Below are 15,215 nucleotides of genomic sequence, written 5' to 3' on the forward strand. Positions count from 1 at the left end.
AATTTTATATTTTAGATCAGACTTTAGCACGCATCATGTCACTTGCCACGCTTGGTTTGCTTTTGCTGTTTGATTACAGGATGTGGTTGGCCAGATTTGGCCCCCGGGCCTTGACTTGGACACCTGTGAATTCCAGTAGTATTACCCTTGGCGGCTCCTGTTTGTGCGATGCCGTCTCCTCCCGAGTTTGATCGTCGTGCGAATAAAAGTGTGCAGGGGGCAGCATTAAGTCCTTGAGTGGGCTCGTTCAAGTTGAAAACGCTTGCATCGGATTGGTCGCCGGTGTAACATCTGTAGCCACGCTCGCCGCCGCTCGTGTCTCCAGCCAGAAAGCAGCTCGTGACTCAGTGCCTTCGGTGTTGAGCTTCAGCGATCCGACGCGGCCTTCCGAACAACTCAACACATCGGCACTGCTGTTTGTGGGATTCCCTCGTTTGATTTCTATGGAGCGGTCTCACGCGAACCCCGGAAGAAAAGTTGTTTTCGAGAACCGGTCGGTTCTTGCATTGTTTACCAACCGGGCGATGCCTTGTCAAATGGTTATCTTATTTCAAGTCGCCTCGTGGACGTATGAGAAGCACGTCCCACTCTTTCCCTGAAATCCACGCGGTATTTGGAATACGGCAGGCGTTTGCCAGCTGTCTTTCATCCGACCAGACTGTGACGTCCAGGTATGCAGAGGATCTCGCGGGCGCCGAGGCAGACACAAAGGGACCCTCTTTTATTTTACCAACATTTCGAGCGAGTGAGTGACTGCCTGCCTGCCGCCTTCTCATTCCGCGCTTTGCGGGCGGGGAGCGAAGGAGTCTACGCCATCCCGGCGGTGTGCGTCAACGAGGCTCGGCGCAGAGATTTATTTTAAACGGACAGGCGATAAGTTTCGAATAGGATTGACGGTGGTTGGGCGAAGGCAGAGCGGACAACCAAACTGGCCGACGAGGAGCTGACGTCTGACTCTGAACTGTCTGGGAATCGGCGATGAATGCGGGGATTTATTCGGCGTGATTCGAGCTGCAGCGGCTGTCTGCCAGGCGCTTTTATTTATGTATAGCTTTTGCAGGGTCAAGATGCAGGTTCGGACTGTGCTGGACGTCAAAGTGGTGGACGTGGAGAAAAGGCGCAGTCCGTCGAAACACTACGTGAGTTGCCTGCCTCATTTTTTTGCCGATGCGATTGAGTGCCCACCTTCTGCAGCGGCATCCGAACTACTAAAGCTGTTTTTCTAATCCACGAATGGAGCCTCGCTGCTGTGACTAAACATTATGTGAAATCGCCTTCTTGTCAAAGATAATTTAGGCTCGTCTCTCATATGCACGTCCTACCAAATGACATCGCACCTTGCAATCTGCCAATGGCATTGCTGTGATCGCAAATTGTTTAAGTCGCTTTAGAGGAGATTTAGACAATGCTGGAAGTCAGACCTGGACGACCAGAGAAAATCAATCTTCTGAATTTGATAATGATTGGACACAATGCAGTTTCAATTTCTCGTATTAAAAACAATAGCATAAAAAACATACTGTACACACTGTTAATGTTTACCGAATGAGACTCGTGCCAAACGAGAAATGTTTCCAATAAGCAAAATTATCAAAAGGAAAGATAAGCATCGTAGCCAACATATTTTTGCATGCATAGATTTCAATCTAAATTGAGAGACACAAGAATAATGTTTGACAGCCATTGATTGAAAAATACATTGGAATAAATAACAGGATAAGGTACAGTATACTGTTATGGGGCAGCCCCGGCCGGGCCTGCATGGGTTTTCTCCGGGTCCTCCGGTTTCTTCCCAAAACATACATTGCAGGCTGATTGAAGACTCAAAGTTGACCCTTGGTGTGAGTTGGGATAGTTGCTTGGCTCTGTGTGCCCTGCAAATGGCTGGCAACCAAATCAGGATGTCCCCCGCCTTGTGCCCGAAGACGACTGGGGTTGACTCCAGCGCACCCCTACCCCTTCCCCGTGACCCTAATGGGGATAATGTGTAATGCGGTCTGGAAAATGGATGGATGGATGGTATACTGTCATGTCAATTAGCAGATCTCAAAAGTCAAAATCAAAACTCGGGAATCAAATGAGTAATATTACATGTATTTGATCAGAATCAGAATCAGAATCAGAATCAGAATCATCTTTATTGCCAAGTATGTAGAACACACAAGGAATTTGTTTCCGGTAGAACACGCTGCACTAGTATCGTTGTCAAAAAAACTGCTAAGTGGCACTATACAGTTCCATTTTGTACATCCATTTTCTTTTCCTTTATAACGGTTAATCTTCAGCTAACCAGTCAGAAACTAAGAGCATTTTATTGACTGTGTTGTTTCAAAAAGCTGCCTGCACAGAGGCACACATAAACATCACCGCGTCACTTCGACACGTGCACGCACACACACACACACACGCACGCACGCGCACACACGCACACACACACACACACACACACACACACACACACACACACACACACACACACACACACACACACACACACACACACACACACACACACACACACACACACACACACACACACACACACACACACACACACACACACAGACCTCTACTTGGCCAGATTTATTGTGACCAAAATGATAATGACAAAAAAAGAACTACTTCTCCATACTAAGATAATATGCCAGTCATTTTCAATAATGGATATTGCGTGCACTGTCTCACACATAAACATTAAATTCAACCAAGTCCAAAACCCCCAAAAATTGAAGAATATTTTTCTCGGCGGCCTGGTAGTTGAGTGGTTAGCATGCCGGCTTCACAGTGTTGATGTTGCGCGATCAAGCCCCGCTCTAGCCTCCCTACGTGGAGTTTGCATGGTCTCCCCGGGCCCGTGTGGGTTTTCTCCGGGTCCTCCGGTTTCCTCCCACATTCCAAAAACGTCCATGGCAGGCTGATTGCACACTCGAAAATGTCTCTAGGTGTGAGTGTGAGAGCAGATGTTTTTTTTGTGTGTGTGCCTTGCGATTGGCTGGCAACCAATTCAGGGTGAGTGGTTACTTACAACTTGGGTCAGTATTTGACCGAAGATCGTCTTTCAAAGTGACAAGTCTCCCACAATTGACCCGATCGTGCACGCGCAAGCTTATACGCGCGCAGGGGCTTTTACCATGCACACATGCGAATGTGCATGCGTCGACTCGCACCAACATGAGTGATAGCCAGATCGTCACAGATCATGAACGAAATTGAAACACACAGACAAACAAAGTCTACCCCACCTCCCCTTTTTTCCCCTTTCCCCCCCATTTCCTCCTCCCAACCCTCACGGTCGACTTGGGGCCAGTCCGCTGGCTCCCGGTCGAATGTGATTGATGTATTGGACAACCCTGCCTTAAGATCAGAGGTAATTTGCTTCGTGTCGTTTTTCCGCATGAACGTTGATTCAGTTGGCTTCCGACTGGTCGCCTTGTACAGTATGTCAATCAAGAAATGAAATTGCTGATGATTTATGTGCAATATAAAGCTCAGATGAAATTTATTTGTTCTTATCCAGAGTGCAAACATGCAGTTCTATGAACACACACATGGCTAAAAATAAGGGAAGTGAAAACTGAACTGTGACCTCAACTTACAAACAGCTTACAAACAGCTTAACTTAGAAACTTTTCGTCTTACAAACGTCCAATTTATGAAAATTAAACCTTATAATAAGCACTATTTTCATAATACACACTCACCACGGCTGGCGGAGTGATCTTCGGCGGAAGCACACGACCGAACAGCACCAGAGGTTCAGTTACCAACAGTCCTTATGGAAGGTGACTCTCCTCCCATTAGCCATCAACGACCATCAAAAAGGAAAATAAAACTTTTTTTACAGCACAGTTTATTTCTTTAATTACAGTCCTCATGTAATGCGCCTCTCTTTCCAAACAGCAATTCACTTTGACCTTCAACCTCCAACGCCATTCCATCAAGCCATAAATGACCATCACAAATGTAAATAAAGTGACTTTATGACACAATGCAGTGTATTTCTTTCATTACAATACAATAGCACATGTATTATACATAGGATAAGGTAGGTTGTGTGTAGCTTTAAGGCTTATTTAGTTGAAAAGTATATTTTATGGAAACCCGGAACGGATTATTCCCATTTTTATGGTTTCCTATGGGAAATTGTTTTTTGAGATAAACACTTTTCGCCTTACACACTCTGTCTGGGAACCAATTAAGTTCGTAAGTTGAGGTCTCACTGTATTGGTAATTTGAATTTTGCTCACTGAACTGGAAAGTTTCTGCATTGAGCATTTCAATCCCCTGTGCTCCTTTTCGTTGTCTTTATGACAAGTGGTTAACTATTTTTGCGTTGTACTTATTATAATAATAGTAATATTTGACCAGATAAAAGACATTGAGATCAAAGTTGACCCAGCCAAGAGGTCAACAGTAAACACTATTGAATCCCGAGAATATACAAAAATGTATGAGTCCAAATTTTGCATGCATTTTTTAGTACAAATCACGAACACAGGCACTGTTCCGTGGTCACACTGTTTATCAATCCACATGGGTCGCAGGCCTTGTACAGACTCCCAACCAACATTTAATTTTCAGCCTACTACGCGGCTCTTTTGTAGTCTGTTCTGGTCAGAAATCACATGAAATTAGAATTTTGCGATTACATGAGGTTGAAAAGTGCTGGGCGCCGCCACTGTTTCAACGTCGTTGCGACAGCAGCCCATCAGATCCTATTTGGACACAAACTGTGGACAGTCCACCTAAAAAAATCGCATTTGTGGTGGAATCTGATTGCAATCAGGTGTGCCTGATTGCAATCAGATGCTACCTAAATGCTACCTAAGCGCTCCAGTTCAATCTGTTTGGAGGCAGCAAAACAGAACGCTCTCTTCCCCGGCCGGGTCAACTCTGACATGAGGAGCAAAAGACATAAAACGTCACTGGGCCGTAAGGCGGCTTTTAGTTCTCTGATGAAAAGCCCTTAAATAAGATAACTAGGCCAAAAAGATCCCCATGCATGAAGGTGAGTCAGAGAGCCTACATGCACTTCCGGAAGGGAAAAACAGATTGATATACATATATGTGTTGAGCGATGTGTGAGGTCGACATCACTAGTGACAGACCTTAAGGCACTACGATATACTGTGTTTAAAGGCTGAAGACGTTTTCAGCCAAGCATCCTTATAGAGCACATTTCAATAGTCAACAAGAGGCGTACATGTTGCAGGCACGAGTCATTCACAGGCTCATAGTCAAAGGTGTGAAACTTATTTTTGGCCGCAGGCCATATTGTAATACGGTTTCCTATAGAGCGCACAACAAATTGATGATTTACTAGTTTTCAAATCTGAAATCAATAATAATGACTGTTATTGTGGTTCACAAGGGACACTTTGAAATTTTGGTTTTGATTTTAGCAAGCATCATGGCACTTAACATGTTTGATTTGGTTTCGCGGGCCGAATAAAATGATGTGGCGGGTCAGATTTTGCAATGTTTGCTGTGCTCGTAGAACATGAGCTTCACCCTGAGGGGTGTGTGCTTTAAAAGAAAGGAAACCCATATAACTCTATTTAGCTTTATTGGACTTTCTTGTTGAGTTGCAAAGATTGAGATATTCCTTTGTAACCAATGTTCCCTCAAATTTGTCATGTGTCTGAGCAGAGACACAAGCTCCCTGAGCACACTGAGGGCCACTGTGAACAACATCAGATGTGTACGCTGTGGCCACACACCAGTATCACTGGTCCGTTTGGCTGCGTAGGGTACGTGAACTGTACGGCATTATTGGCTGGACACCTGTCACTCATTGAGTTACATTGCAAAATGGTACAAAATACATACATACAAATACATAATTGGTCTAATTAACTAGATTATATCAGTTCTAAAATTAGATATGAAGTAATGCGTTTCTGTTTTCTTCTATTTTGTGCGCTGCATACATGTTCTTGTGCGCTGAGTATGTGCAAGCAGTGCGCGATTAGGGAACATCGTTTGTAACTCAACTGCATTAGAAAAGACCATGATCGTAATCTTTTTTTGTTAAAAAAAAAGACTCAATATTGTGAATGGGACATATTGGTGCGTACCCCAACTTTCAATATTGATTATTTTTTAGTCTCGGATACCTTGACTGGTTGTACCTGTTCAAACTATAATTCTTTTTAGTTGCCACGTCGTGAAATGTAGGCACCCGTGAAACCCTACCTGGGAGTTAGATCAAGCCGAGCTTAGGATGGCAAAGTGGGGTTGGGGGATATATACGTATATGTAATATACAGTGTATATGTGTATACTGTAATCTGCATCATTGTACACCTCACTAGCTTGTTGTTTTCTGAATGAAAATCTGAAGTGACCATTTTTTTTTGTTCCTTGCTTGATACATTCCATCAGAAAATGTATATCAGGTCCCAGTGGGATTTGAGTCATCATCTATCCATTTGTGATGTGACATACACATTATGTTGATAATACCTCCACTTTTTGTGTTAAATCATAGTCTGAGCATGTGTAGCGTAGCTTGGGAGAGCTGAGCCTTTCCGATCTACAAATAACACTCGGAGCACACGCCGATCTGTGGCCTAGTTTCCCAGGCTACCATTTCTCCTGAGACAAGGCTATTCAATATGCAAAAATAGAAAGGGGGAAGCTGGCACAATCTGTGGTGTCCATTCAATCTCATTGGCAATGTTTGAGAAACCAGCTGGAAATGCTTATGCTGTGAGAGGGGAGGGGGGCGGGGGGGCTTTGTTCAGAGGGTAGCATTTGTTGGGCCCTCAAATCTATCAAGACATATTCGAGCACTTTCTCTTTCTGTGAATGTTTAATGTGTGAGCCTATTTTCAACAATTTAGGGTGCATTTCAGGTGATGAAATGAGAAGGTGTGGTCACAAAAACATTTAATCTCACTTTCTGGTTCCTTTACAACTTCCAGCCCGTTTACATTTTGAAAAGTGCCATACGGACTGTTTAGAGGGCTGTTCCCAACTAAAATATCTATTGTTCTGTCAAAAAGTGTCTCTAATTGAAAAGGTTCCCCATTTTCAGAGGCTCAATTTGATAGAGGTATGCAAGACGTGTGGTTTGAAAGACATTGTGTCCCCGATTGTTTTTGAAGAGCTCGATTTGTTCAGGTCAAACAGAGGAGAGCAGAGAGTCGCAGGCTTTTCTGACACTTTTTTTTGGAGCAGGTGAGCATGTTCTCCCTGTACTTGCATGAGCATTCAGGCTTCCTCCCAACATTTTATATTCATTAGTGTGAATGGCAAGTGTAAATTGTTTGTACACACTGCCTGTAGGTGTCCATTGATTGAAGAGACCATTCGTGAGTGTACCTCACCTCCCATATATATGGGATATATACATCCCATATATATGGGATACATATATCCCATATACAGTAAAGTCTCGTTATATCGATATCGTTTGTATTGATAATACTGCTTATTACGACACTATTTTCATTTCCCGAGCACATTTCTAGTATTTTTATGTATAATTAGTTCCGTTTAGTACGATTTGTGGTTTTTACGATAATCCGGTTACTACGGTGCTCTTTTTCAACTCCCGCCGGCCATTTTGCTATGTTTATATCGATACACGCCATTGGTCGCGCCATCGGCCTCGCCATTGGTCGACTTGGTCAGGTGACTTGGTTACGTGCCCAGCACCCGTGTAGCAGAGCCATTTTCATTTTCAGACGCTAGCTCGTGTGTAGCAGACGAGATTGAAGTGTTTGTGTTAAAAGGTAAAAATGGGAAGCAGAAGAAGATTGATGACTTTTTTTAATTGTATACATAATACAGTAAGATGTAAACGTTGCACTTTCCCTGTTGTGTTATGTACATGCCCACTGTACTGTATATGAATGCAATCGTTTTTTGCAACAATGTTTCTTGTTTTGTCTGCTGAAGCGCGATGATTTTGAAAATGATTAACATTCCATACTGTGTATTAAAGGACAGCCGATGTCACTTTTTATTCAAATGCAAATAAAAATGACTTCACGCCAAGACGTCTTGCATTGCTTGTGAATCCAAACAATGGCTTCAGATTCGGATAATATGCTTTCTTGTTACACATCCACTTATGAATATGATTCAAATACACTGTAGTTATGTAGAGGAAAGCATATGCATGTTTGCAATCGATTAAAGAATTAGTGAATTAGTGATTAAAAGGCCGAAACACCCAATGATTCTTTGGCACACTACTGACGATGTGTCCCAAATTCAAAACCTGCCATCCCTGAGGCACAGCTCCAACATCACGTCCAGTGGTTCATGATTCTCTTCTCTCTCTCTCTCTCTCTCTCTCTCTCTCTCTCTCTCTCTCTCTCTCTCTCTCTCTCTCTCTCTCTCTCTCTCTCTCTCTCTCTCTCTCTCTCTCTCTATCTATCTATCTATCTATCTATCTATCCATCCATCCATCCATCCATCCATCCATCCATCCATCCATCCATCCATCCATCCATCCATCCATCCATCCATCCATCTATCTATCTATCTATCTATCTATCTATCTATCTATCTATCTATCTATCTATCTATCTATCTATCTATCTATCTATCTATCTATCTATCTATCCATCCATCCATCCATCTATCTATCTATGATGATTCTCTTCTCTCTCTCCCTCTGTCTCTCTCTCTCTCTCTCTCTCTCTCTCTCTCTCTCTCTCTCTCTCTCTCTCTCTCCCTCTCTCTCTCTCTCTCTCTCTCTCTCTCTCTCTCTCTCTCTCTCTCTCTCTCTCTCTCTCTATATCTCTATCTCTCTCTCTCTCTCTCTCTCTCTCTCTCTCTCTCTCTCTCTCTCTCTCTCTCTCTCTCTCTCTCTCTCTCTCTCTCTCTCTCTCTTTCTCTCCCTCTCTCTCTATGTATCCCTCTCTCTGTCTATATCTATCTCTCTCTTTATCTCTATCTCTCTCTAGCTCTCTCTTTCTCTATCTCTCTCTTTCTCTATCTCTAAATCTATCTCCCTATCTCTCTCTATCTCTACCTCTACCCTCTCTATCTCTCTACCTCTCTCTATCTCTACCTCTACCTCTAAATCTCTCTCTCTCTCTCTCTACCTCTATCTCTACCTCTACCCTCTCTCTCTCTACCTCTCTCTACCTCTCTATCTCTAGATCTCTATCTCTAGATCTCTCTCTCTCTCTCTCTCTCTCTCTCTCTCTCTCTCTCTCTCTCTCTCTCTCTCTCTCTCTCTCTCTCTCTCTCTCTCTCTCTCTCTCTCTCTCTCTCTCTCTCTCTCTCTCTCTCTCTCTCTCTCTCTCTCTCTCTCTCTCTCTCTCTCTCTCTCTCTCTCTCTCTCTCTCTCTCTCTCTCTCTCTGTCTTTCTCTCTCTATCTATCTTTACATCTCTCTCTATAGCTCTCTCACTACTGACGATGGCACACTACAGACGATGTGTGTCATCTACGATGTCCCAAATTCACAACCTCCCATCCCTGAGGCACAGCTCCCACACCACTCTCACCATCAAGGCTAATCTCATGTGAGGACCATCCATTGGCACAAATGGACAGAATAACATCACGTCCAGTGTTTCATGATTCTCATATGTGCCATTTTGAGGCAACATTGGGGGAACATCTCTCACCCCAAAAAAAGAGGAACAAAATGGCGAGCTCGGAAAGATGTGAGTCAATTGACGGATAACCATACCTGAAGCACTCGAAACTGCCAAACAAAGGCTCCAGGCCTTGTCCAGTTGCCTAAAGAGTTACACGAACGAGAATGAGGCCAGAAGAATAAACAGGCTGTTCGCAACACAACCTGCGAAAGTGTACGCTCAGTGGCAGGGTTCTAATAGCAGAGCAGACCCTCCAAGGCTGGAAACTGAAAGATACTGGAAAGGCATATGGGAGAAGGAGGTCGCACATAACAGCAGTGCACAATGGCTGGTGACTCTGAAAGAGGAGCACAGCAACCTCCCTGAACAGAACCCAGTTACCATCACGGCGGCAGATATACAAGTAAGAGTCTCAGGTATGAAAAACTGGACGGCACCAGGCCCGGATATGGTCCACACCTACTGGCTAAAGAAACTCACAGCTCTCCACGAGCGCCTAGCAGCACAAATGAACCAGTTGCTGATGGATGGGACTCACCCAGGATGGCTAACCGAAGGGCGAACAATCCTGATCATGAAGGATTCCTCAAAGGGTGCAGTTCCTTCCAACTATCGGCCAATAACCTGTCTCTCCACAACATGGAAGCTCATGTCAGGCATCATTGCGGCTAAGCTAAGTGGACACATGGATCAATACAAAGCAGAGAAAGGCCTTGGTAGAGATACTAGAGGTGCCAAACATCAGCTGCTGGTTGACAGAACAGTCGCACAAGACTGCAGGTCCCGACATACCAACCTGTGCACAGCCTGGATTGATTACAAGAAAGCATATGACTCGATGCCACACACATGGATCACTGAATGCTTGGAGTTGTATAAGGTCAACAGGACCCTGAGAGCCTTCGTTGCAAACTCGATGAGGATGTGGAAAACCACACTTGAAGCCAAGTGGCAAGCCACTCACGCAAGTGTCCATCAAACGTGGCATATACCAAGGTGATGCACTCTCCCCACTGCTGTTCTGCATCGGACTGAACCCCCTCAGCCAGATAATCGCCAAGACAGGCTATGGATACCGACCGCCTCAGAAATGGAGCTACGATACCCGGTGACTTGATGAGGTGATTGGCAGCAGGTGTTTGAATTGAACTGCTGTATATTTAATTTAATTGAGTTCAAGTTTTGTGTTCTGTGGGTGTGTGGCGCTTAGAGTTTTTTTTCTAAATGTTTTCAGTTTTTTTTTAACTCTAGACTAAATTATGTCAACAAATGAATATTTACTTATACATTCATGTTTTATCTTTTTGTAGTTCTATGTAAAAAAAAGCATTTAATTACTCAATCAAAATTTCCAAACAGAACTCTTGGAATAAAATCATTCATGCCCTCATAGCAATAGAATAGTATGTGTTCTTTTTGATGCCATTTTAAATATAGCAGTTTAGGCGGGGTTCACTGCATTTCGTGGCTTGCCCACATTCTCAGCTCCACCAAGTCCTGTGTCTTTTTCTTCTTTTTCTTCACATGAAAACGGAATCACTACTACCTGGTTTTATCTTCTCTCAAAACTGTAAGTTATTTCTGTTGTCTGTGAAGTTTCTATATACTTAATTTCATGCTTTATGGTCATTGGAGCAAAGACGGCAGGATAGATTCTAGTAATAAAGAAGCACAGTAAAATCATTGCCTGTGTAAATAAACATAAGCAAAATTAAGCAATTCCCTAGAATTCCAACTGTTTATTTTAAAGTTCGAACACTGAAGACAGTGCATTTTTACCTTTTCTTGCTTGCCTCTTTTTTCACGTGAGAAATCTGTTTGAATTTTATCCTACTTTGTGTGTTGCTCATATAAACAAAAAGACTTTGTCGACTCCTTTCATGAGTATCCGTACCATAAGTGGCTTTCTGACAAACTCACAGCCCTTTACACATGTAAAAGATCATACTACCGGTAACATTTTAAACCGTAGTTTAATCGGTAGCTTTGATATTCTAAAAAAAAAAAAAAAAAAAAAACACACTACTCAGATTTGCATTCTAAGCTTTTCGGAATTGGGAGTGAGAATGTTTGTTTTATTTAAACCCTGTGAATGACTGGCAAAAGATCTGCGTATGTCTCTTGTTCAAGGTCTGCTCAAAAAGACCCCAGCACACCTCAGATCTAAAAAAGGATAAAAAACAGAATAGAAGATGACCATAAGTATTTTATCATGCCACGTCATGTTGTTATTGAACATGTAAGATTATATTGTGCAATTCTGTTATCTCTCTCTCTCTCTTCCCCCTCTCTCTGTCTCTCTCTTTCTGTCTCACCCTACATTAATAACTTCTCTCTCTATCTATCTGCAGTACATTAATAAATTCTCTCTTTTCTATCTATGTACATTAATAACTACTCTCTCTCTTTGTCTACAATAACTTCTCTCTCTCTCTATCTACATTAATTACTTCGCTCTCTCTCTAACTACATTAATAACCTCTCTATCTGCATTAACTCCTCTCTCTCTATCTGCATTAATAACCTATCTATCTATCTATCTATCTATCTATCTATCTATCTATCTATCTATCTATCTATCTATCTATCTATCTATCTATCTATCTATCTATCTATCTATCTATCTAGCTAGCTAGCTAGCTAGCTAGCTAGCTATCCCATCCATATATATATATATATATATACACACACACACACACACACACACTGCTTGTACGATAAACCACATGTTACAAATGATCTGATCAGTTGACTAATTACAACGACTGTTTGTGATTCGTCGACAAGCAGAAGAAATAATGTTGGTAGCCCATGATATTGATATGTAGCATCTTTTATTTTATTTTTTTTAAATGGTGCCTTTCTCTTCTTTTCTTGACAGGTGTATCTCATCAATGTCACCTACTCAGACAACACATCCCACATCATTTACAGAAGATACAGCAAGTTCTTTGACCTCCAGGTAAAGCTCTATTTCAGAGTACTATACCGAATTGCGAGTTTAAAAAAAAGTTTCGATTGTTTCTCCAGATAAAAAAAACTGGCCACACAATGAGACAGAAGAGTTTACAAACCTGAAGGGAACAAATACTCGTGCATTAAAATGTAGAGCGAAATGTGAGGTAGACCTCGGCAATAATCTGAGAGAGCAGCAATTTCACAGGAATAGACATGAGTAAGGTTTTGAAAAAAGACATGATTTTTGACAAAAAATGCATGACATTGCTAACAAAGAACCAGGAATGGACAAATACAAACTAAAAATGGTTGATGAATAAAAAACATAAATCGTTTGTTACAAAAGTAACTGTCATGAACGAGAATACTTTAACTGAGGAAATGAGAGCAAGGAAATACATGAAAATACTTCAACACAACACATGTCAAAAAGCTATGAGGCAAAGACGATGAAGGTCTCGGAAACGTAGACACTGACAGACAAGAGTCGTGAGCCCGGCGGTAAGAATCAATTGTCAACAGCCAGTTGTCGACATGACACTGTTGCGAAAGAACAGGTGCGCTTGTGAGGGAACACCCGCTCTTCAGCTGGAGACTGCATTTCAGGCCTCAGAAATTCACAGAAACCAGGTTTTGATTCCATTGAATTACCAAATTGGAAACCAAGGTAACTCAGTCTGTAAATGTTCATCACGGGAACCCATTTTTCTATTTTGACCGATATTCATCATCAAGAAAAGTGTCATTTTTATAGTGTAAATGTTTGAAAACTATGCTTTAACAATGTGTAATTACATCCACAGATGCGTACTGTAACCGCTAGGTTTATTAAATAAAATAAATAGACCAACATATGTTGCGTAACACCTTTATTGTCCTCATATGGATCGTGAATAAAGCGTACCACAAAATTTGACTATACGGGCCATAAGTCTGTGTAAGCTCTCAGTCGTACAGGAGTGGTCCATCGATGAGAAGCTTTCTTCAGCCGTCATCTGTACAAATTTGAAGGTTTCGGGCGTTCGCTTTGACTTTCCCTCCATTTATTCAAAAAGAGGACAATATTTCAAGTTTATAGGTTGGAATACTGTATACAGAAACATTAATAGATTATCATTCAGCAACTGGGATGGTTTATTTATTTATGTATTTATTTATTGATTGTAATGTTTATATTTATTGTGTACAGCAGCTGTTAAAATATTTGGTTATTTGCCACCTGTGTGACACACATTGAAGCACTCCGGAAATTGTCTTCTCCAGGTTAGTTGGACTCTTAATAATAATAATAATAATACATTTTATTTCAAGCGCCTTTCAAAACACTTCCACTCTGGAGCTTTCACCAGTTAGCGCATAGTTGGTGTGGCCTATTTATTGCCCCCTGATTGATGTCTGCGTGTTCACTTGGTGGATACGTGCTTTCCTGTGCCTTCAGATGAGGGAATGGCGTACAAAAAGTACTTTCTAAGTCTGTCAACACTTTGTTTCTGTAATTTTCATTCAGTCCGTTAGGACTTATATAGGACAAAGGTCAAAGTCCCATTTTGACCAAAACCATAATTGTTAATGAGAGGCTAGCCTGCCTGCTCGATGATGTTGAAATGTCTTGGTGAAGGCCCAGCACCTCGTGTGCAGTGTTGCACGCAGCACTCTTTGCCTGCCTCCTTTACTCTGAATCTCTCCTCGTGCGCCCACATGGGTGTGATCTTGTTATGTATGATGTGGTGTGCATCACAAAGTGCCCATCAGCGTGGGAGTTGAATTACCCCTTGAGGGACATGAATAAGTAGTCAATTTCAAAATGCAAATTCAAAAACTAAATTCAATAGACTATTGTTTGTGTTGACTCTTTATATTGTCAATGGAGTATATACGTTTACTGATGCTGTAGAACATGGGTGCCCATTACGTTAATTGCGATCAATCGGTAGTTATCGCGAGGTGTGTAGAAAAAAACAAAAACAACAAAAAAAAAAAAACTTTGTGTGACTTTGTGCTTGTTATACTCCTCTCCTTTTAGAATCTTGAGAATTATTGGTTTCGTTCGCTATTCTTTCTTTCTGACATTTGTTGAATGACCACTGAGGGTACCCACAGTTAGTGAGTGCTCTCCTGATATGTTTTGACTCCTTTTCTCTACCTTCAGTGCTAGTTGGTATTAGTTTAGCCCTATGCTGGAGGGTTCTGATAACTCCTAGTTTATGTTGTAAAGGGTGGTTAGAGTCAAAAAGTAAGTATTGGTCAGTGTGCGTAGCCTTCCTAAAGACTTCTGTTTTTAGCGCTCTGTCCTCTTTTATAATTACTTTACAATCCAAGAAGGCTAGTTGGTTCTCTTGAATGTCCTCACGAGTAAATTTAATGTTGAAGTCTACAGAGTTGAGATGATCTGTGAAGGATTGAATTTCTTGTTTCTTAATTATGACAAAAGTATCGTCCACATATCTAAACCAGTGTCTAGGTTTTGTCCCTGGGAAGGATGTGAGGGCCTGTTTCTCCATCTCTTGTAATGGAGAATTGTGTGTCAATGTGCACTGCACCCTTATGATCCAATCAGTCTCACTCTCGCAAAAAGTATTTAAAAATAAAATAAAGCAAATCACCTTTAATGACACAAGTCACGTGCCATTGGAAAACTTGTTCAAGCTCAGCAATCTGCAAAGGCAGCTTGTGATCGAAGCTATTGCAATGT

At 41.9% G+C, this 15,215-nt stretch overlaps 1 protein-coding gene across 4 annotated transcripts in view; it reads left to right on the forward strand.

The window, feature by feature from the left end:
* Window positions 1-15,215, forward strand: part of sh3pxd2aa (SH3 and PX domains 2Aa) — a 90,954-nt gene continuing 75,739 nt past the window's right edge. Inside the window, exons 1-3 of one of the 4 annotated variants that reach the window (XM_089005489.1) lie at window positions 2-745; window positions 1,061-1,139; window positions 12,447-12,527. In XM_089005489.1, coding sequence (XP_088861615.1) covers window positions 1,068-1,139; window positions 12,447-12,527 — 153 coding nt within the window. In that variant the 5' untranslated portion in view covers window positions 2-745; window positions 1,061-1,067. Of the gene's footprint in view, window positions 1,140-11,078; window positions 11,136-12,446; window positions 12,528-15,215 lie in introns of those variants that run through there. The other 3 variants (XM_089005488.1, XM_089005490.1, XM_089005491.1) reach the window with 3 other exon arrangements.

This window comes from Hippocampus bargibanti, linkage group LG10 (genome assembly GCF_051943395.1).
Source record: "Hippocampus bargibanti isolate YZ-2025 linkage group LG10, ASM5194339v1, whole genome shotgun sequence".
In the NCBI taxonomy this organism is placed as follows: domain Eukaryota; kingdom Metazoa; phylum Chordata; class Actinopteri; order Syngnathiformes; family Syngnathidae; genus Hippocampus; species Hippocampus bargibanti.